Source organism: Lathamus discolor, chromosome 7 (assembly GCF_037157495.1).
Source record: "Lathamus discolor isolate bLatDis1 chromosome 7, bLatDis1.hap1, whole genome shotgun sequence".
NCBI classification, from domain to species: domain Eukaryota; kingdom Metazoa; phylum Chordata; class Aves; order Psittaciformes; family Psittacidae; genus Lathamus; species Lathamus discolor.
Genome location: NC_088890.1, coordinates 3,337,790 through 3,360,155, shown reverse-complemented (window position 1 = coordinate 3,360,155; position 22,366 = coordinate 3,337,790). Strand labels below are relative to the sequence as shown.

General features: G+C 53.6%; 1 protein-coding gene and 1 long non-coding RNA gene across 4 annotated transcripts; both read left to right on the top strand.

Moving 5' to 3' along the window:
- Positions 1–184: 184 nt before the first annotated feature.
- On the top strand, positions 185–19,512 carry LOC136018458 (PHD finger protein 7-like). 3 transcript variants are annotated; one of them, XM_065687667.1, is made up of 10 exons: positions 185–1,702; positions 2,971–3,092; positions 3,423–3,514; positions 3,604–3,705; positions 3,986–4,110; positions 4,192–4,351; positions 4,435–4,541; positions 4,734–4,847; positions 18,386–18,507; positions 18,683–19,512. In XM_065687667.1, the coding sequence occupies exons 2-10, from the start codon at positions 3,041–3,043 to the stop codon at positions 19,390–19,392; spliced, it is 1,584 nt and encodes a 527-aa protein (XP_065543739.1). In that variant the 5' UTR covers positions 185–1,702; positions 2,971–3,040; the 3' UTR covers positions 19,393–19,512. The 3 variants fall into 3 exon arrangements, with proteins under 3 accessions (XP_065543739.1, XP_065543738.1, XP_065543740.1); XM_065687666.1 differs by having other exon boundaries at positions 2,971–3,514; XM_065687668.1 differs by lacking the exons at positions 185–1,702; positions 2,971–3,092; positions 3,423–3,514; ... (3 more) ...; positions 4,435–4,541; positions 4,734–4,847 and adding exons at positions 17,098–17,499; positions 17,581–17,740; positions 17,824–17,930; positions 18,123–18,233.
- Positions 16,364–17,096, top strand: LOC136018460 (uncharacterized). Its single transcript, XR_010614423.1, has 3 exons — positions 16,364–16,481; positions 16,812–16,903; positions 16,993–17,096. It is a non-coding gene; the product is annotated as an uncharacterized LOC136018460 (long non-coding RNA).
- Positions 19,513–22,366: the final 2,854 nt, after the last annotated feature.

The window sequence follows — 22,366 nt, the reverse complement described above, 5'->3', positions numbered from 1 at the left end:
GAAGGCAGAAATGACCACCTGTTTTGGCATACCTGCTACTGAGGGGTTCATCCGACCCTGCAAAACAGCAGCCTGATGACTTCACAAAATCAGTGAACCGCTTTAACAACCTCATCGAGTCCCACCTCAAGAACAGAGCTGCTCAACTACTCCTACTGACAGTCCCTAACCATTGCAATAAGAAAACTTCTCACTTCCCACCCCGTTTATTAAAGGCCAGGTGCACACAATATCAAGAGCACTTCTCCTTTTCTGGGATTTCACCTGGTTAGTCCTATGATCACATCTGCTTTTTCTCCTACATGACAATAGTTGTGGAAGACCACAAGCTCCATCCTTTAAGCACAATAACAAGAAAATTACAGATGCTGAAATAATAATAAAAAAACCGCACACAACAAAACACAAAGAACCCAACACAAACAAAAAAGCAAATAACCAAAACCCCCCAAACCCCAAAACAATTACCAATGGTAGCATCGGAGAGCTGAGTTCATGCATAGCTATCAGAGGCGTTTGTATAAGCAGCGCTGTCGATGCAATACCACCACTTCACACCAAGTCTTTATTTGAACCTTGCTCTGAACGGTTAAAATGCATTGTGGCAGCGGGGGTAAGGTGAAGGCTTTTAAGGGGATGCATCAACACTAACTGGCAGCCACTTTGTGGTACATTATTTCTCTCCCAGTAGTCTTACCCTCGGCTCACCAGGGAACAGCACTCATCAGGTGGATGCACACAGTCACTGCTGGGACACTAACTGCCGCTGTGGAACACAAACCGCTTTCGGCGTAACCTTTCCCTCAGCAGACCCAACTCCCACCAAAACCGCTGTTAAGGTGCGGCTCTCCCGCAGACGCTGGCGCCACGTGGCAACCCAAGACCACAGAACACGTCCCGCACTGCTTGGGCGGCTGAGCTGAGGAGTCTGCTCCAGAGCAGGGGCTCCTCCAAGCCGGGAACTCCCTCACGAGAAAGCCAGCGGGAACCCCCAAAACCGCCTCAAAAAGAGACGCCGAAGCCCACCAACCCCCCTTGCGGGCCAACCCCCCCGGGCCTCCCTCCTCTCAGTCACCACCCCGCGCTCACCGACCGCCAGCGGCAGCTACAAGAGGCCGGGGCCGAACCCCAAGGCAACCCGCCACGTCGCCATGGCCGCTGCCGCTTCTCCTCGGCCGCGATGGGCGAGCCGCCGGGGCTCCGGAATCCCCAGGCGCCGCCGCGAGGGACCGGGAGGAGTCGCGGCCAGAGCAAGGGGCGGCGCGATGAGCACGCGGAGAGCGGGAAAGCGCTGAGGTAGACGGGGCGGGGCGGGACCGGCACCGGCTCCACGACGCGGCGCTGTGCTGAGCCCCGGCATGAGGCTGGGCTGGGGCTGATGCTACCCTGGCCTGCGCTTGACGTCTCCCACGCCCTCGCCCGCTTCTCCACGGCCATGGCAGCTCTGCTCCCGAAAGCCCTGCAGACTGCTCACACACTAGGCAAAAGGCCTTGCTGGTTCCCCACTTCCTGGGTCCTGTTCACTGCAGTTTATCTTTCAGCATCTTACGGAAAGCTGCTGCCGCCCTTTGTTTTTCTTAGGATGCAAGGCTGTAACGCAACATTTCTGTTGGAGGCCCCTGTGCTGCTGGGGGCGAGAGGGGAATATGACCTCAGTGAAGAAAGAGATGGCTGGGCAGGCACATGTAGATCATTGCTTGAGGTGAGTGTTTTAGCATCTGTTACTCGGTAACTGCAGCCCTGAGGAGAAGGACTTGGGGTGCTGGCTAAAAACTCAACATGACCCCTGTACTGGAAAGACATGGACCTGTTGGAGAGAGTCCAGAGGAGGGCCACAGAAACCATCAGAGGCATGAAACACCTCTTCTCTGAGGAAAGGCTGAGAGGGTTGGGGTTCTTGAGCCTGGAGAAGACAAGACTCCGGGGAGCCCTTACTGCAGCCTTTCAGGTTTTAGAAGCGCCCGTAAGAAAGATGGCGAGAGACTCTTTTAGCGCTGCCTGCTGCAATAGCATGAGGGGTAATGCTTTTAAGCTAAAGGAGGCAAGATTGAGGCTGGATGTGAGGAAGAAATTCTTTACAATGAGGATGATAAAATCCTGGCACAGGCTGCCCAGAGAGATGGTAGATGCCCCGTCCCTAGAGACATTCAAGGCCAAGCTGGATGTGGTTCTAGGCAACCTGATCTCGTTGAAGATGTCCCTGCTCATTGCAGGGGGGTTGGACTAAATGACCTTTGAAGGTCCATCCAACCCAAACTATTCCATCATTCCTTTTCTTCTACTCTGGTTATGCTCCAGACACGGTCTGGTGCTTGTCCTGGTGTCACAGGTGAATTATTCAGGGAAGTCATCCTTGGCGGGTTAATTAAAAGGGCTTTCTTCACGATGAAGCGATGATCAAATGGTAAGGAATCGACGACTGAAGGAAAATCATAGCGTAAGCAAATGGTGACAAAGTAATAGTGGAATGGTAATGAGAGTCACAGGAATCATTTAGGTTGGAGGAGGCCGTAAAGGCCATGGAGTCCAACCGTTTACCCAACACTGCCAAGTTCACCAGGAAACCATGTCCCTAAGCTGGCCCTTGACTCTGCACATGCAAGTGGAGCAGCCGCCCCGGTGACCTGGGTGCCAAGGGCTCGGGTCCCTGCGTGTGCGCTTCACAGCCAGCCCTGTGATGCAGTGTCTGTGTCACAGTGGGTGCTGTGTGGCCGAGGGTGCCCCTGCCCGTATCCGGGGCGCACGCGGGCCAGCGGTGCTGATGTCACAGAGGCCACTGTGACCGGTGGCGGGGGCAGGCCTATAAAAAAGGGAGCGCTGGGCACAGTGCATCGCTGCGACCTGCTGAGGTGCGGGGAGTAGAGGGCAGGGACAGGGCTCTCAGGGGGGCTGCCGAGGGAGGAGGGGGCTCCACACCGCAGGGCTCTGGGCCTGTGGTGCAAGCTCACCCGCATCTCTCTTCTCCCTCAGAGGTAGCAGAGGAGCATTTGGAGAAGCCCCAGCGCTGCTGGGACAGGGACTCTCCAAACACCCACCTTAGATGTCTGACACCTCTGCAAGGAGGTGTAGGACACCCGACTCGATGGAGCCAGGTGAGAGCAGAGTCCCCCTCCTACAGCCTGGCAGAGGGACTCCCGAGGCTGTCGGCGTGGGACCGGGAGCGTTGGCAGGGGGAGGCAGGAGCTCCAAAGCCACCCTGGGGGAGGGCCCCTCCTCTCGTCGGCAAGCGGGACCAGGGCTGGACAGTGCGCACCCTCCAGGACACCCATGCCTGCAGTGCCCTTTCCTCTCCAAGGCTTCCAGCCCTTCCCAGCAGCCAGCTCGGCGGGGACAGAGCAGCCCTTGGGGGCAATCCCTCAGGGACGCATCCCTGGCCCCACAGAGGTGTTCACTCCCGGTGCCATTTGCTCTCTCCCCTCCAGCATGCATGCTGTGTCGCCGTGTAGAGGCAGACCTGGACATCTGCGGGCCAAAAGTGACTTATCAGTGGATCGTTGCCCATTGCTTTTGCCTGGTGAGCTCCCCTGGGGCTGGTTTCATCTTTGCAACGCACCTGTCCTGCCACATGCCCCACATCTGCTCCTTGTCTCTGCTCTTCTGCAGCTTTTCGCCAGTGACCTTCGTCCACGAGGGACCGAACGGGAAGAACAGATGGCATTTCTTCCTGGGCATATTCTACGTACAGCCCAGCTGGCAGCCCCGATGGTGAGGATCTGAGATGACCGGGGTGATTCGTGCCAAGAGAGGTTTGCGGGAGCTCAGCGCAGATGCCAAGAACAGAATCCCAGCCTTTCCACCCAGCTCTGGGACTAAAGTCTTGCTCCCAGCAGCTCCACAGAGGCTCCAGCATAGGAGCCTGCTCTGCCACGTGGATCTGTGGCCTGTGATCCAGCTGGGGCCACATCCTGCGCCCTGCCCCGAGGTGTGGGTCTGGCTGTGGAGACCCTGAGGCTGCCGCTGATGGGGGCTGCTCTGCTCTTTCCAGGTCTGCTTTGTGTGTGGCAAGAAGGGGGCCACCATCACCTGCCAGGAGATGGGCTGCGACCGCAGGTTCCATCTCCCCTGTGCCGTGCAGGGTGGATGCGTCACCCGTTACCTCCTGCCGTTCAGGTACCTCCTCCACCCTTCTCCCCATCAGCAGGGAAGGACCCAGCGCTTCTCATCTCACCCATCCCTTCCCTCTTCCCCTAGTTCCTTCTGCTGGGAGCACCGCCCACAGCAGCAAGAGCTGGTGGCTCCAGAGGACACCAAGTGCCTCATCTGCATGGACCCTGTTGAAGGCAGAACGACCTATGGGACCATGGTGTGCCCAGCATGCAAACATGCCTGGTTCCACAGGGTCTGCATCCAGGTAAGAGCCGTTCCCTTGCTCGGGCATGGCAGGCTCTCAGCAGCACCAGAGCCTCACTCACACACTTTCCGTTTCTCCTGCAGGGACAGGCTATGCATGCTGGCGCTTTTTGCCTACAGTGCCCGCTGTGTCAAAATACAAAACTGTTTCTAACAGAAATGCTCTTCATGGGGATCCGAATCCCCATAAGGTTGGTGTCCTCCTGGCCAGCACTGTGCCACGCCTGGACCTGCCCCCGCAGTTGTGGCCCTCTGCTGACCCCCAAGTGTAGGCTTTAGCTCCATGCAGGAGTTGGAAACGGTACGGGGGAAAGAGCAGGGAGGCCCTGCATATGCCTTATGCTGGGGCAGCAGGCGCTCATCAATTTTCCTTTCTCCATCAGACAAGCGTCATGGGAAGATAACAAGGCATACGCAGAAGTGTACCAGAGGCACAGGAGCTGCGATGCCAGGGAGTGCCGTTGTCCGGGAGGCAGAGGGGTGGCAGAGCCAGACGGGTAAGTTGCCAAAGCTGCACCCCGCGGCTCAGCATGGGATCTCTGTCTCAGCAAGGGCTCGAAGCAGAAGGGCTGAAAACAAGAGCTTTGCTGGACAATCCCGTGCTCTGGGCACTTTATCCGTAGAGACATGAACCCATTTCTTTCCCCAGGCCCTGGCAGCTGTTCCTGTGCCGCTCCTGCGCTGCTGTGGGCATTCACAGACGCTGCTCCAAGCTGGGGAAGAGCCGTGAGGTCAGATGGGAGTGCGACAGCTGTGCTGGCCTGGGCATCTGTAAGTGTCAAAGCCCCCACGTGCTCCTAGGCTGGGGCCAGGCAAGGCCTGGCAGGGGGTACCTGGTGTGGGCTTGGCAGAGCCTGTCTGCTCCAAGAGCGCTGGGGCACCGCTCTGGCCTACCCTGCCCCAGGCCTGGGAGCCAAGCCCTTACCGTTCCTGCTTTCCCTTGTAGCCCGCAATGCCAGCTCAGAGCTTGCTGCTCCCAGCACTGCCGGCCCAGCAGCATCGGGGCAGTCTGCTGGATCTCTGGAACTGGAGCTCAGCAGCCTCAGCACCAGCAGACAGATGCCATCAGCACCATGGTACACTTGCCCAGTGTGTGACGGCAGCAGCCGCTCCAGCAACCCTGGGCCTGACCGACGGCGACACCAAACCCGGTGCACCCGTCAGACCCAGACACCCTACACGTGGGCCAGAAGACTGCAGGAGAGAAGCCGACGGCCAGCAACGCACACTGAGAGCAATACCCGTAGCCACGCGGTGCCAAGGCTGTCCCACTGCTCCCCATCACGTGAGACCCACAGCCACGGCACCACCAGGCACCAGCAGTCGGCGGCATCCCGTGGCTCTGCACCACTGCAAAGAAGCAGGAGCAACAGATCCGGTGGGCCCATGCGGGTGCGAGACCGCTCCTGCTTGCATCATTGGGCCCAAGCTCCCTATGCACAGCCCAGAAGACATTCCCAGGGCAGACACACACCAGCAGCTCGAGCTGGGAGGAGCCCCTGCAGACAGGCTGCAACCAGGCTGTCCCACCGCTCACCATCACGTGCAAGGCACGGCCACAGCACCACAAGACAGCGGCCATCGGCATCATTGCGTGTCTCCAGAGCAGAACAAAGAGGCAGCGCCTCAAGATCCACCGGGCCCGTGCGGCCCTGAGACCGCTCCCACTTGCAACACCGGGCCCAAACTCCCAACGCACGGCCCGGATACCTCAGTGGGACCAACCCTGTTTCCCCTCTGAGCAACCACTGTGATCCCCCTCTACGGCGCAATAAAGGTGGCCCTTCAGCTCTGGGCTGGCAGATTCCAGGCTCCTTGGTTGGCTTCCTTGTCCTCTGCTTTTCTCAAGGGGCAGCATGAGGGACTGGGCCCAGAGCATTGTCCTTTCCCTAGGGGTCAGCAGCACCTCCTGCAGACCGACCTCCTGCACCCACCCACCCAGCCGGCCTGGCCCTCACAGCTCACCCCCCAAAATCATGCACCCCCGTGCCAGTGACTTCTGACACGCTTCAGCTCTGTTTCCCTCTGAATAAGGCTATAAGCAGTATCCTAGCCTCATCGCCTAGGTTAGTGAGCATGGTGGCAGAGGGCAAAGCTGCTGTTCTTTCAAGAGTTCAATGTCACGTCTGTGCAAAGTACTAAGTAGGGTAAAAGCTGCTGTTCTTCTGTAACTATCACAACACCAAATCTCTTCACTAAACAGGTCTGTGGAGTTTCCTAATCCCAAAGAACTCTCCCTGCTGTTATGTCCAGCTTTCAGCTAGATGAGAATGGGGCTTTGCCTCTCTCCCTCCCTGCCTCCTGCCATCCCTCTCTCTCCCATGCCCCCACAAAATGCTTTGCTATGAATCCTTGTTTGTAGACAAGCCTAACCATACAGCTCTGGCTAGACTTTCTCAACAGGCTGCTGAGACGCTTGGCTGAGGAACAGTAATAAATATTGCACAGTATGGTCCCTAATTCGTCTAAATTTCCTGAACTTTGTCAGCACTTCCATTTATTTGAAAAGGAAACAAAACCCCCTTCCTGAAGGTGCTGAAAGTCCTGCTTTACATGAACAGATCCCGTTTATGTACTCTGGAGGAAGGTGACAGCACTGACGTGTTTTTGCAGCCCAGGCAGAGTGACTGCTGTTGTGGTGTCATACAGAAAGTCTTAGGCTCCCGGACGAAATCTGCAGAGCACAGGCACTGTTGGCTCTTTGTGTGGAGTGACTGACACTGCCAGTGAGGCGGGTGACGAGGAGGGGACTGGAATTCTCAACGCCGAAAGATCTGACCAAGGTTTCCCCTCTAATAGTTACATGGCTCTTCTTGAGTCATTGAGTTTACCTGACGTTTACAACAGCATGTAGCGACAGGACAAGGGGAATGGCTTTTAAGTTGAAAGAGGGCAGATTTAGATATTTACATATTAGGCACAAGGTCTTCCCTCTGAGCACGCTGAGGCGCTGGCACAGGGTGCCCACAGAAGCTGTGGCTGCCCCATCCCTGGCAGTGTTCAAGGCCAGGTTGGATGGGGCTTGGAGCAAGCTGCTCTAGTGGAAGCTGTCCCTGCCTGTGGAAGGGGGCTGGAGCTGGATGAGCTTTAAGGTCCCTTCCAAACCAAACTTTTCTGCAATTCTATGGATGCAGGTGAGTAGATGGTGTCTCAGGAGCCGTTAATTCCAAGGTACAAGCTTCTCTTTGGTGCATTACTGCTGCAGATGTGCAGTGTTTGCTCTCTTTTAGTTTTCCCTCCCACTTTTAGGCCCCACACCAGCCTGACACCTCCATCCTCGCATCCCATCCTCTTTTTATTTCACCTTCACTCATATTAGTGCATTGGCTGCCTCATCTCATCACATCGGCTCGGGATGGGATGGGAAGGGGGGGACTTCTGCAGTAGAGGTCGCATCTGGCTGACCACTACTTCTCCTTTGAAATGGGAATAAGAAATTCACTTAAAAAAAGGGAGGGGGGGGGGGGGGGGAAGGAAAGGTGCACAAAGTGGCTTTGATGACTGGTTCCTTCCACAACTTAAAAAAGTTTTTAAGTTTACCTCCTAGTGGGTTTGAGAGCCAGAGACCATCTAGAAACAGAGGAGCATCACATTAAAAATGAACAGCATAAAATGCTTTTAGTAAAAACAGGCTTTGTCAAAAGACCAACCTTTGCAGAATTGCTAATGTCCTGACATAAAACTCATTTGTTCATTTCACAGAAGACCCTGTAACTGCAGTTTTAAAAGGGTAGGCAATTTAAGGACATTCTCTTCTCACAACACATCCACAAGACAATCCATCACAAATACCTCTGGCTACTACACCTCAGGCCGTGGCTATTTTACGGAAGCATACGAAAAGGCAGAGATGGAGTTAGCTTTGGAACCCACATGCTCAAACTTTCGTAGATTCTATTAAATAACAACCATGGTCTTTTAACCACATTCTCAAAGAAGGATTCTCAGTTTCTTGGGCTACAGGAGCCTGCTCTGAGGGTTTCCCTACCTGCAGCTGCTTTGACAACTTCTCTCCAGAGTCAGTCCGTATGTTAAAAATGACTGGTTTCAGAGTTACACTCTGCGGAGGCACAGCAAAGCCCGCAGAGTTAGAAAGGGAATACTCTACCCTAGCTCAGTACGTACAGGCAATGAAGTACACACCCACAGAAAAGAAACTCCTGAGCATAATCTAATGATTCACCTCACTGTGTCTTTGCATGGTTCGGCCAGACTGTCTTGGGTTTTGCAGTGGAACAGCCTTCTGTAGTTAGAAGAGCACGCTAACCCAACCGTACACACCCGCCTCTTGAGCCAGGACAGCATTTTTCAGCCTCTCCTTCCACCTTGGTTTCAATGAACCTGCATTAAGCCCACTTCCTGAAGCAGGCAGCTGAGAAATTAATAATCATTGATGGCAACTCACAGCTGTTCGTCCGCTTTAAGTAGCTTCTTCACTGAGAATACACTGCAGATAAAACCAAACGCAAGTTACAAATTGTGCAAGCTTGTATCTACTTCTCAGACTAGAAAAAAAAAGCTCAGAACAATTGTTTTATGTAACTTCAAATCCGAATCTCAATTACTTCTAGACAGGAAGTTTACATTCCTTAGAGATGCAAGGTGAGATTAGCCCGTGTCTGAATGCAAGCCTCACAGAACACGTTCTCTATGCACTTTAACTCAGTTATTACAGAAAATATTAAGGACCAGCACTAGGAAAGAAACCCTCCGCTCGTTAAATAGAGCCCGCTACCTTGGAAGTTCTTTTCCAAGGAACAAACGTTGTGATTTATTTTCTTACCACTGGCAGCCTATTACAGATGCTGGACCATCCAAACACAGTGCAAAGTGTAAACTGAAGTCCCTGATAGTGGTGGGGAGGAGGAAAAACGGGATACACAATGCGCTTCAACTTCAAGGCAGAAATTAATTCAGGAACAGAGTACTATTAACTGCGTACAACGTCCATTTGAAGTTTTGTTTCCATTTAGGACTGACAGCAGCTGCCCCAACTACAGAACTTTCTTCTGTAACTTAGACACAGATGCTTTCAATCACTCCACCTCCTGAAACACTCAAGTGATTCGCAATTTCCACTAAGGGTCATTATTGGAAATTTGGCATGGCAAGGCTAAATAACCGTGTTACCAAGGAAAACTGCCACAGAACTGCCGTTCCAGTGAATCAGTGCTCTGCTTTTTGCATCGTTTCTTAAAGCAGTAACACCACATACTGCAGAACGGAAGGAGAAAACCAACTGTAATAACCTTACTACTCACAGTCCATCTTGGAAACCAGAGCAAAGCAGGAGAAATTTCAGTAATCCAATTAGAAAGTGAAACACCTTCCCGTGGTAAATCCTTGCTACAATGCATCCATTAGCAGCAGAAATCGGAGGAATTACATACGGACCTTTTGAATGCAAAGAAAAATGGAAGCAAATTTAACAAGTTCAGTGGCATGAAAAATAGGCCCATGCTTCCTCCCGCCGCCCGTCACCGCCGCGCCGGGACCGCTTACCCCACGCTTGCCCCTGCCGCTCGCCTCGTCCCGCACCCGCAGACCCGCCCGGCCCACACGCTGACCACGCTCCTTAAAGGGGCCGAGACACTTCAGACAAAAGCAGCTTCTTTCACCGAGCCACGACGGATGCGATCTGCCAGGACCCAAGAGCACAGAGCACGTGTGCTAAGGCTTTGGCAGAGAGCGAGAGCGCACCACTAAGTCCTTCTGTCAGCATGTACCAACACCACAATGAAGAACTTGCAAATAAATACCATGTTAAAAGCGGAGACTTTGCACGGCTTACCTGGGGCCAGAATAAATGTCATCATCAGAGTCCGAAAAAACCTGCATGAAATTCACATTGCTCACTCAGACGTCCTGTAGTAAGAGAACCCATCTCAACAACGGAATTTGCAACTGGCTAAATTCCAAAGTTCCTAAGTACCTGGCTAAGTTACAAATCCCCATGAAAGGCAACCTACACTCAAAAAAGACTCTGTCATTAAAAAGGAAAAAAAATGGGTAAAAAGCATCTGTAAATGCTCAAGAAAACACACACCCATTCAGGCATTCATCTGACCACCTCACTGCTCCCGTTTTACAGGTAACTTACATGCACTGACGCAGACCCCAGCAGAGCCAAATACAGAGCTGAAACGCCCCTTGATAAGCTTTTAAATATGAAACTGTATTTTCATCGTTTGACACTAGAATTATAACCTGCTGCATACACTGAGTTTGCCTCGTACCTTCCATCAAGGAGATTACACTGAAGCTGTTGTTGCTCATCAAATTTTAAGAGTGCATTAGAGCAACAGTATTGGAGCATGCAGTCTCCACAGCAGAAATAAGGACAGGAGTTTGCAGGTTGAGCCTTGCCATGATGATCAACATACGCCTGACAATCCTCACCCAAAACTGAAAAAAAATACAATTCAGGAGTTAGCAACTGAAGAAATAACCATGTAAACTGTCTCATACTGACCACCTCACCTGGGTTAACGTTTAAATAGGTTTCAAGTAGTTTAGTTAGCTCTTAGGAACAAACTATTTCCTTTAAAGCAAAGCAAGAGCAATTACTTCTTGCCCACAAAGTATCTTCTCTTTGTCAAGCAGCTCTTCCCAACTGTTCACACATACTTAAAAGAATAAACTGCATGCAAATATACTTACAAGATGCTTTGTCTGCTGTTACCCTCCTCGCTACATCCACTAGTAGCTACCAAATTATTGTAAAGATTCAGAGAGCAACATGACTAGCCGAAAATGTAAAAAACCCAACCCAAACCAAAAAAACAAACCAAACAAAACAAAGAAACCCAACCCAAAACACACAAAAGCCTTAAGATCAGTTAGAAGAAAATGTTAAATCCTCTTAGGTATTTGACTTTGATACGCGGATTGACTCCACAACTCGCTAAAGTTGTAAAGTAGGTATGCTTTATTCAGCGCTGAGGTGCATGGGGATCGTTCCTCCAAAGTATGCACACCCAGGGTCGTTTTTCCTTTACATTTATTCCCTTAAGGCATACATATGCATTAGGTTACTGATACGCCTATACATATTTAGTATCTGTCCCCGCTTCGTATTATAATGAGCTAGAAGGTCCTTTGCGCCTGCGCAGTGCCCCCTCTGGTCACGGGCAGGGGTCTCAAGATGAAGTAAATGAGTCTTCCTCCTGTGGGCAGGGGTCCTCAAGATGAAGTAAATGAGTCTTCCTCTTCTTAAACTTTTCACCTTTTAATCTTCGCGCATGGCTTTAGGGTTTAGTCGGTACCTCATCCATAAATCATCAGCTTCTCCCCCTTATCAATAGACCCAGACATTCGCATTTCCTTGTCAATAGTTGCTTATCAGTAGAATCAGGCCTCTGTCTCCTTCCCTTATCAGTAGTCTGTGCCTTGTTCCCTTGGTAAGCATGATAGGTGTTTACAGCAGACAATACTTTTGTTTAAGCAAGGGATTCTTCTAACTCTCTTATACAATCCCCTGTATTTTCCTTTGTACATTTCATTAACCCTGTATCAACTTGATGCAAAAGATGCAATGCAACTGCATTCACTGTAGACTTGGATTTCCACGTGACCTGTTTGTTTCTGCCTGTTGTTTTGTTTACTTCACGGAAAACCCCAATCCTGTTAATCTACGGCATAAACCAGAGATGTCATAAAACTGACATTTTTCTAGGACTAAGATCAGTCAAGTGGCAAGCGTCAACTGGTCAGTGACACCAAGTTAAGGAAGTGGAGACATTCACGTACGAGGATGGATTTCTTACGAGACATCCCATATATTCAGTATTACTTTGGGCTCGTACGGTCCTTAACATACTTGCTTTTTTCTCTCTCTGCCCCCTCAAGCCTGAGTGCCTGCAATGTAGAAATGACACATTAAAAGCTTCCAACTTTCACATAAAAATACTTCTCAAAGCTTAGGCAAAAACCATTTCCCAAGAAGAATCTTTAGTAGGAATATCATTACCGTTTCAGTGATAAATGCTGCAGTCACCTAGTTTCTATTCCTCATTTTCTTTCTTATGGCATTAACACTGCTTTGCTCCTCAACCGAATTTGAGAAGCTCAAATAGCTTCAGGTGTACTTGCTCAGAGAAAGCAAACAAGAAGAGGCAAAGACAACAAATCATGTTCCTGCAGAAAAAAAGGAAAGGGTCTTTCCTGGAGTATTTAAGCTGATTTGGCCATTTGAAAACCGAGCCTTGACTCAGGCACCAAGACAAACCTCAATATGGCAGCCAACATTAAAAAAAAGAAGAAAAAAAGAAGTGCTAAGAGGTTAAATGTGGAGGTTCATTAGACACAAGAGAGGAGGAACTCCTCCCATACCAATACTGCAGTACTTCTGCTAATGTGTTGACGCATGCTTGTGCCTGGTTCATCTTTTTTTTTCTCCCTGCAGACACAATGTCAGCTGACAACCCTCTCTCTCCTGCATCACCAATAAGGAAACGATAGCTAATCTGATTCAAAGGAGAAAAAGAAAAAAGTACAATCTGTGAGTTGAGATAAGCACGGTTTAATTACTGAAGTAAGGTCAAATACAGTAATAACAGGAAATAGAGAGAAAGGCGTAAAACAAACAAAAAACCTCAGGCGATGCACAGCACAATGTCTCATCACCCACTGACTGATGCCCGGCACATGCCCGAGTAGTGATGGGCCTCTTCCGGCCAACACCCCCCCACCCAGTATCCATATTGAGCCTGACATTCTGTGGTACGGAATACCCCTTTGGCTAGTTCGAGTCATCTCTCCTGCCTGTGCTTCCTGTGCCCCTCCTCACTGGCAGAGCATGAGAGACTGAAAAGTCCTTGACCAGGGCAGGCACTACTTAGCAGCAATTAATCTTTGGTGTGTTATCAACATCATTCTCAGACTAAAGCCAAACCAGAGCACAGCTACTAGATTGACAACCACAGCAGCTGAAACCAGGACACCCCACCTGCATTTCTGCTGGCTTAACGATCTGAGTCACCTCAGCAGAGGGCCACCAGTGCACACCCAACCCACCACGGTGCAAGGACTAAGGCTGAGGAAGGCAGAAATGACCACCTGTTTTGGCATACCTGCTACTGAGGGGTTCATCCGACCCTGCAAAACAGCAGCCTGATGACTTCACAAAATCAGTGAACCGCTTTAACAACCTCATCGAGTCCCACCTCAAGAACAGAGCTGCTCAACTACTCCTACTGACAGTCCCTAACCATTGCGATAAGAAAACTTCTCACTTCCCACCCCGTTTATTAAAGGCCAGGTGCACACAATATCAAGAGCACTTCTCCTTTTCTGGGATTTCACCTGGTTAGTCCTATGATCACATCTGCTTTTTCTCCTACATGACAATAGTTGTGGAAGACCACAAGCTCCATCCTTTAAGCACAATAACAAGAAAATTACAGATGCTGAAATAATAATAAAAAAACTGCACACAACAAAACACAAAGAACCCAACACAAACAAAAAAGCAAATAACCAAAACCCCCCAAACCCCAAAACAATTACCAATGGTAGCATCGGAGAGCTGAGTTCATGCATAGCTATCAGAGGCGTTTGTATAAGCAGCGCTGTCGATGCAATACCACCACTTCACACCAAGTCTTTATTTGAACCTTGCTCTGAACGGTTAAAATGCATTGTGGCAGCGGGGGTAAGGTGAAGGCTTTTAAGGGGATGCATCAACACTAACTGGCAGCCACTTTGTGGTACATTATTTCTCTCCCAGTAGTCTTACCCTCGGCTCACCAGGGAACAGCACTCATCAGGTGGATGCACACAGTCACTGCTGGGACACTAACTGCCGCTGTGGAACACAAACCGCTTTCGGCGTAACCTTTCCCTCAGCAGACCCAACTCCCACCAAAACCGCTGTTAAGGTGCGGCTCTCCCGCAGACGCTGGCGCCACGTGGCAACCCAAGACCACAGAACACGTCCCGCACTGCTTGGGCGGCTGAGCTGAGGAGTCTGCTCCAGAGCAGGGGCTCCTCCAAGCCGGGAACTCCCTCACGAGAAAGCCAGCGGGAACCCCCAAAACCGCCTCAAAAAGAGACGCCGAAGCCCACCAACCCCCCTTGCGGGCCAACCCCCCCGGGCCTCCCTCCTCTCAGTCACCACCCCGCGCTCACCGACCGCCAGCGGCAGCTACAAGAGGCCGGGGCCGAACCCCAAGGCAACCCGCCACGTCGCCATGGCCGCTGCCGCTTCTCCTCGGCCGCGATGGGCGAGCCGCCGGGGCTCCGGAATCCCCAGGCGCCGCCGCGAGGGACCGGGAGGAGTCGCGGCCAGAGCAAGGGGCGGCGCGATGAGCACGCGGAGAGCGGGAAAGCGCTGAGGTAGACGGGGCGGGGCGGGACCGGCACCGGCTCCACGACGCGGCGCTGTGCTGAGCCCCGGCATGAGGCTGGGCTGAGGCTGATGCTACCCTAGCCTGCGCTTGACGTCTCCCACGCCCTCGCCCGCTTCTCCACGGCCATGGCAGCTCTGCTCCCGAAAGCCCTGCAGACTGCTCACACACTAGGCAAAAGGCCTTGCTGGTTCCCCACTTCCTGGGTCCTGTTCACTGCAGTTTATCTTTCAGCATCTTACGGAAAGCTGCTGCCGCCCTTTGTTTTTCTTAGGATGCAAGGCTGTAACGCAACATTTCTGTTGGAGGCCCCTGTGCTGCTGGGGGCGAGAGGGGAATATGACCTCAGTGAAGAAAGAGATGGCTGGGCAGGCACATGTAGATCATTGCTTGAGGTGAGTGTTTTAGCATCTGTTACTCGGTAACTGCAGCCCTGAGGAGAAGGACTTGGGGTGCTGGCTAAAAACTCAACATGACCCCTGTACTGGAAAGACATGGACCTGTTGGAGAGAGTCCAGAGGAGGGCCACAGAAACCATCAGAGGCATGAAACACCTCTTCTCTGAGGAAAGGCTGAGAGGGTTGGGGTTCTTGAGCCTGGAGAAGACAAGACTCCGGGGAGCCCTTACTGCAGCCTTTCAGGTTTTAGAAGCGCCCGTAAGAAAGATGGCGAGAGACTCTTTTAGCGCTGCCTGCTGCAATAGCATGAGGGGTAATGCTTTTAAGCTAAAGGAGGCAAGATTGAGGCTGGATGTGAGGAAGAAATTCTTTACAATGAGGATGATAAAATCCTGGCACAGGCTGCCCAGAGAGATGGTAGATGCCCCGTCCCTAGAGACATTCAAGGCCAAGCTGGATGTGGTTCTAGGCAACCTGATCTCGTTGAAGATGTCCCTGCTCATTGCAGGGGGGTTGGACTAAATGACCTTTGAAGGTCCATCCAACCCAAACTATTCCATCATTCCTTTTCTTCTACTCTGGTTATGCTCCAGACACGGTCTGGTGCTTGTCCTGGTGTCACAGGTGAATTATTCAGGGAAGTCATCCTTGGTGGGTTAATTAGAAGGGCTTTCTTCACGATGAAGCGATGATCAAACGGTAAGGAATCGACGACTGAAGGAAAATCATAGCGTAAGCAAATGGTGACAAAGTAATAGTGGAATGGTAATGAGAGTCACAGGAATCATTTAGGTTGGAGGAGGCCGTAAAGGCCATGGAGTCCAACCGTTTACCCAACACTGCCAAGTTCACCAGGAAACCATGTCCCTAAGCTGGCCCTTGACTCTGCACATGCAAGTGGAGCAGCTGCCCCGGTGACCTGGGTGCCAAGGGCTCGGGTCCCTGCGTGTGCGCTTCACAGCCAGCCCTGTGATGCAGTGTCTGTGTCACAGTGGGTGCTGTGTGGCCGAGGGTGCCCCTGCCCGTATCCGGGGCGCACGCGGGCCAGCGGTGCTGATGTCACAGAGGCCACTGTGACCGGTGGCGGGGGCAGGCCTATAAAAAAGGGAGCGCTGGGCACAGTGCATCACTGCGACCTGCTGAGGTGCGGGGAGTAGAGGGCAGGGACAGGGCTCTCAGGGGGGCTGCCGAGGGAGGAGGGGGCTCCACACCGCAGGGCTCTGGGCCTGTGGTGCAAGCTCACCCGCATCTCTCTTCTCCCTCAGAGGTAGCAGAGGAGCATTTGGAGAAGCCCCAGCGCTGCTGGGACAGGGACTCTCCAAACACCCACCTTAGATGTCTGACACCTCTGCAAGGAGGTGTAGGACACCCGACTCGATGGAGCCAGGTGAGAGCAGAGTCCCCCTCCTACAGCCTGGCAGAGGGACTCCTGAGGCTGTCGGCGTGGGACCGGGAGCGTTGGCAGGGGGAGGCAGGAGCTCCAAAGCCACCCTGGGGGAGGGCCCCTCCTCTCGTCGGCAAGCGGGACCAGGGCTGGACAGTGCGCACCCTCCAGGACACCCATGCCTGCAGTGCCCTTTCCTCTCCAAGGCTTCCAGCCCTGCCCAGCAGCCAGCTCGGCGGGGACAGAGCAGCCCTTGGGGGCAATCCCTCAGGGACGCATCCCTGGCCCCACAGAGGTGTTCACTCCCGGTGCCATTTGCTCTCTCCCCTCCAGCATGCATGCTGTGTCGCCGTGTAGAGGCAGACCTGGACATCTGCGGGCCAAAAGTGACTTATCAGTGGATCGTTGCCCATTGCTTTTGCCTGGTGAGCTCCCCTAGGGCTGGTTTCATCTTTGCAACGCACCTGTCCTGCCACATGCCCCTCATCTGCTCCTTGTCTCTGCTCTTCTGCAGCTTTTCGCCAGTGACCTTCGTCCACGAGGGACCGAACGGGAAGAACAGATGGCATTTCTTCCTGAGCATATTCTACGTACAGCCCAGCTGGCAGCCCCGATGGTGAGGATCTGAGATGACCGGGGTGATTCGTGCCAAGAGAGGTTTGCGGGAGCTCAGCGCAGATGCCAAGAACAGAATCCCAGCCTTTCCACCCAGCTCTGGGACTAAAGTCTTGCTCCCAGCAGCTCCACAGAGGCTCCAGCATAGGAGCCTGCTCTGCCACGTGGATCTGTGGCCTGTGATCCAGCTGGGGCCACATCCTGCGCCCTGCCCCGAGGTGTGGGTCTGGCTGTGGAGACCCTGAGGCTGCCGCTGATGGGGGCTGCTCTGCTCTTTCCAGGTCTGCTTTGTGTGTGGCAAGAAGGGGGCCACCATCACCTGCCAGGAGATGGGCTGCAACCGCAGGTTCCATCTCCCCTGTGCCGTGCAGGGTGGATGCGTCACCCGTTACCTCCTGCCGTTCAGGTACCTCCTCCACCCTTCTCCTCATCAGCAGGGAAGGACCCAGCGCTTCTCATCTCACCCATCCCTTCCCTCTTCCCCTAGTTCCTTCTGCTGGGAGCACCGCCCACAGCAGCAAGAGCTGGTGGCTCCAGAGGACACCAAGTGCCTCATCTGCATGGACCCTGTTGAAGGCAGAACGACCTATGGGACCATGGTGTGCCCAGCATGCAAACATGCCTGGTTCCACAGGGTCTGCATGCAGGTAAGAGCCGTTCCCTTGCTCGGGCATGGCAGGCTCTCAGCAGCACCAGAGCCTCACTCACACACTTTCCGTTTCTCCTGCAGGGACAGGCTATGCATGCTGGCGCTTTTTGCCTACAGTGCCCGCTGTGTCAAAATACAAAACTGTTTCTAACAGAAATGCTCAACATGGGGATTCGAATCCCCATAAGGTTGGTGTCCTCCTGGCCAGCACTGTGCCACGCCTGGACCTGCCCCCGCAGTTGTGGCCCTCTGCTGACCCCCCAGTGTAGGCTTTAGCTCCATGCAGGAGTTGGAAACGGTATGGGGGAAAGAGCAGGGAGGCCCTGCATATGCCTTATGCTGGGGCAGCAGGGGCTCATCAATTTTCCTTTCTCCATCAGGCAAGCGTCATGGGTAGATAATGCAAACGCAGAAGTGTACCAGAGGCACAGGAGATGCAATGCCAGGGAGTGCCTTTGTCCAGGAGGCAGAGGGGTGGCAGAGCCAGACGGGTAAGTTGCCAAAGCTGCAGCCCGCGGCTCAGCACGGGATCTCTGTCTCAGCAAGGGCTCGAAGCAGAAGGGCTGAAAACAAGAGCTTTGCTGGACAATCCCGTGCTCTGGGCACTTTATCCTTAGAGACATGAACCCATTTCTTTCCCCAGGCCCTGGCAGCTGCTCCTGTGCCGCTCCTGCGCTGCTGTGGGTGCTCACAGACGCTGCTCCAAGCTGGGGAAGAGCCGTGAGGTCAGATGGGAGTGCGACAGCTGTGCTGGCCTGGGCACCTGTAAGTGTCAAAGCCCCCGTGTGCTCCTAGGCCGGGGCCAGGCAAGGCCTGGCAGGGGGTACCTGGTGTGGGCTTGGCAGAGCCTGTCTGCTCCAAGAGGGCTGGGGCACCGCTCTGGCCTACCCTGCCCCAGGCCTGGGAGCCAAGCCCTTAACGTTCCTGCTTTCCCTTGTAGCCCGCAATGCCAGCTCAGAGCTTGCTGCTCCTAGCACTGCCGGCCCAGCAGCATCGGGGCACTCTCCTGGATCTCTGGAACTGGAGCTCAGCAGCCTCAGCACCAGCAGACAGATGCCATCAGCACCATGGTACACTTGCCCAGTGTGTGACAGCAGCAGCCGCTCCAGCAACCCTGGGCCTGACCGACGGCGACACCAAACGCAGTGCACCCGTCAGACCCAGACACCCTACACGTGGGCCAGAAGACTGCAGGAGAGAAGCCGACCACCAGCAACGCGCACTGAGAGCAATACCCGCAGCCACGCGGTGCCAAGGCTGTCCCACTACTCCCCATCACGTGAGACCCACAGCCACGGCACCACCAGGCACCAGCCATCGGCAGCATCCCGTGGCTGGGCACCACTGCAAAGAAGCAGGAGCAACAGATCCGGTGGGCCCATGCGGGTGCGAGACCGCTCCTGCTTGCATCATTGGGCCCAAGCTCCCTATGCACAGCCCAGAAGACATTCCCAGGGCAGACACACACCAGCAGCTCGAGATGGGAGGACCCCCCGCAGGCAGGCTGCACCCAGGCTGTCCCACCGCTCACCATCACGTGCAAGGCACGGCCACAGCACCACAAGACAGCGGCCATCGGCATCATTGCGTGTCTCCAGAGCAGAACAAAGAGGCAGCGCCTCAAGATCCACCAGGCCCGTGCGGCCCTGAGACCGCTCCCACTTGCAACACCGGGCCCAAACTCCCAACGCACGGCCCGGATACCTCAGTGGGACCAACCCTGTTTCCCCTCTGAGCAACCACTGTGATCCCCCTCTACGGTGCAATAAAGGTGGCCCTTCAGCTCTGGGCTGGCAGATTCCAGGCTCCTTGGTTGGCCTCCTCGTCCTCTGCTTTTCTCAACGGGCAGCATGAGGGACTAGGTCCAGAGCACTGTCCTTTCCCTAGGGGTCAGCAGCACCTCCTGCAGACCGACCTCCTGCACCCACCCACCCAGCCGGCCTGGCCCTCACAGCTCACCCCCCAAAATCATGCACCCCCGTGCCAGTGACTTCTGACACGCTTCAGCTCTGTTTCCCTCTGAATAAGGCTATAAGCAGTATCCTAGCCTCATCGCCTAGGTTAGTGAGCATGGTGGCAGAGGGCAAAGCTGCTGTTCTTTCAAGAGTTCAATGTCACGTCTGTGCAAAGTACTAAGTAGGGTAAAAGCTGCTGTTCTTCTGTAACTATCACAACACCAAATCTCTTCACTAAACAGGTCTGTGGAGTTTCCTAATCCCAAAGAACTCTCCCTGCTGTTATGTCCAGCTTTCAGCTAGATGAGAATGGGGCTTTGCCTCTCTCCCTCCCTGCCTCCTGCCATCCCTCTCTCTCCCATGCCCCCACAAAATGCTTTGCTATGAATCCTTGTTTGTAGACAAGCCTAACCATACAGCTCTGGCTAGACTTTCTCAACAGGCTGCTGAGACGCTTGGCTGAGGAACAGTAATAAATATTGCACAGTATGGTCCCTAATTCGTCTAAATTTCCTGAACTTTGTCAGCACTTCCATTTATTTGAAAAGGAAACAAAACCCCCTTCCTGAAGGTGCTGAAAGTCCTGCTTTACATGAACAGATCCCGTTTATGTACTCTGGAGGAAGGTGACAGCACTGACGTGTTTTTGCAGCCCAGGCAGAGTGACTGCTGTTGTGGTGTCATACAGAAAGTCTTAGGCTCCCGGACGAAATCTGCAGAGCACAGGCACTGTTGGCTCTTTGTGTGGAGTGACTGACACTGCCAGTGAGGCGGGTGACGAGGAGGGGACTGGAATTCTCAACGCCGAAAGATCTGACCAAGGTTTCCCCTCTAATAGTTACATGGCTCTTCTTGAGTCATTGAGTTTACCTGACGTTTACAACAGCATGTAGCGACAGGACAAGGGGAATGGCTTTTAAGTTGAAAGAGGGCAGATTTAGATATTTACATATTAGGCACAAGGTCTTCCCTCTGAGCACGCTGAGGCGCTGGCACAGGGTGCCCACAGAAGCTGTGGCTGCCCCATCCCTGGCAGTGTTCAAGGCCAGGTTGGATGGGGCTTGGAGCAAGCTGCTCTAGTGGAAGCTGTCCCTGCCTGTGGAAGGGGGCTGGAGCTGGATGAGCTTTAAGGTCCCTTCCAAACCAAACTCTTCTGCAATTCTATGGATGCAGGTGAGTAGATGGTGTCTCAGGAGCCGTTAATTCCAAGGTACAAGCTTCTCTTTGGTGCATTACTGCTGCAGATGTGCAGTGTTTGCTCTCTTTTAGTTTTCCCTCCCACTTTTAGGCCCCACACCAGCCTGACACCTCCATCCTCTTTTTATTTCAGCTTCACTCATATTAGTGCATTGACTGCGTCATCTCTAAGAATCCTCAGGCTTCCCAGACTGTACCAAAATGTTTCCTATGGAAGCCACAAACTGCATGACTACCTCTGCGGCCCATGTGGGGCCCAGTGCTGCAGGAGGTTTCTGTACTCTTGCACTCTCAAGTTTTAAGACTTTTTAAGCAGGAGCGGGGGAAAATATGAAACAATAGAACTTCATTTTTCAATGTGGCACTTGTTCTGGGAATGCCTTTACTTGCTCCCGGCTGGGGGTGACCCCAATGGGGTGCTGCTGCAGCTTGCTTTTCTTCACAGGCACTGGAAAGGGGCAAGGAAAACCACCCAGGAGACTTTTTGCCGGCAGCGTGCCCATGGTTTATTTGAAATAAATCGTGATTTCTAACTCCGGAGGTGTCCTGGCTCGGGATGGGATGTGGTGGGATGAGGTGAGGAGGGGTGGGATGGGATGGCTCTTTCTCAACGTCGCCACGCCCCCGCGGTGAGGTGACGCATTACGCTGGCTGGTTGCCGTGGTGACGCTGTGAGGCCTGGCTGGCTAAGATGGCTGCGATGGTGTCGTGGTTTGCTCTTTGCCCAGCGTTCTCGTGGCCATACTTTCTCGTCGTCATGGTGTTCGACCACTTCTACGTCCTCAACGTGCTGGGGGTGCTGCTCTTCGTGCACCTTCAGCGCCGGAGCACCTGGCGGGCCGCTAGCCGCTCCCCAGCCGCCCGCGTCCTCCCGCTCCTCAAGGGCATCAAGGCAAGGCTGCGCCGCCTGGGGGCTTGATGCTGGAGTTGGGGTTGCGGTCGCCGCTGCTCTCCCCCCGCCGGTGGGCCACACTCAGCGGGTGGAGCTGGTGCCGTGTAGGGTCTACGCTGTGCGCACCCTCAGCCTCAAGCCGCTGCTTTTCGGTGAGTACCGGTCCCTCAGCGGCGGGCACCGGGCTCGCCAGGCGCTGGCGGATCAGCTCCTCTCCCCTTTCCCCTACTGTGTCAGCGCGGCCGTCATCTGGTGCCAGGGCTGCGGGAGCGGTGCCCGCTGGTCCCAGCTAGCAGCGGCCTGCAGGGATGGGGGTTCTGAGGATGAAGGGATATTGTCTTACCCCCTCCTGCTGCCTTATACCCACCCCGGGGGAAATGGCTTATCCCGTGTTCGCTTCTCTTCGGTGCTGCCTTATAACGGGTGTGATTCTGTTCAAGGCATTTTCATATCGTATTTGCAGGCGTGACTTGTTCTGGGGGACCCGCTTAGAAGGATTTGTAAGATAAACCTCTCTAGGTTTTCCAGATTCCCTTTAAAATTCCATGAACAGGCAGCAGATTGCTGAAGAGGACCTTGA

Bases quoted from the DNA above. Each gene is read 5' to 3' on its own strand.
- LOC136018458 (XM_065687666.1), top strand. From the start codon at position 3,041: ATGTCTGACACCTCTGCAAGGAGGTGTAGGACACCCGACTCGATGGAG. The intron at 4,352-4,434 runs GTAAGAGCCGTT...TTTCTCCTGCAG, and splicing joins TCCACAGGGTCTGCATCCAG to GGACAGGCTATGCATGCTGG. The intron at 18,508-18,682 runs GTAAGTGTCAAA...TTTCCCTTGTAG, and splicing joins CTGTGCTGGCCTGGGCACCT to CCCGCAATGCCAGCTCAGAG.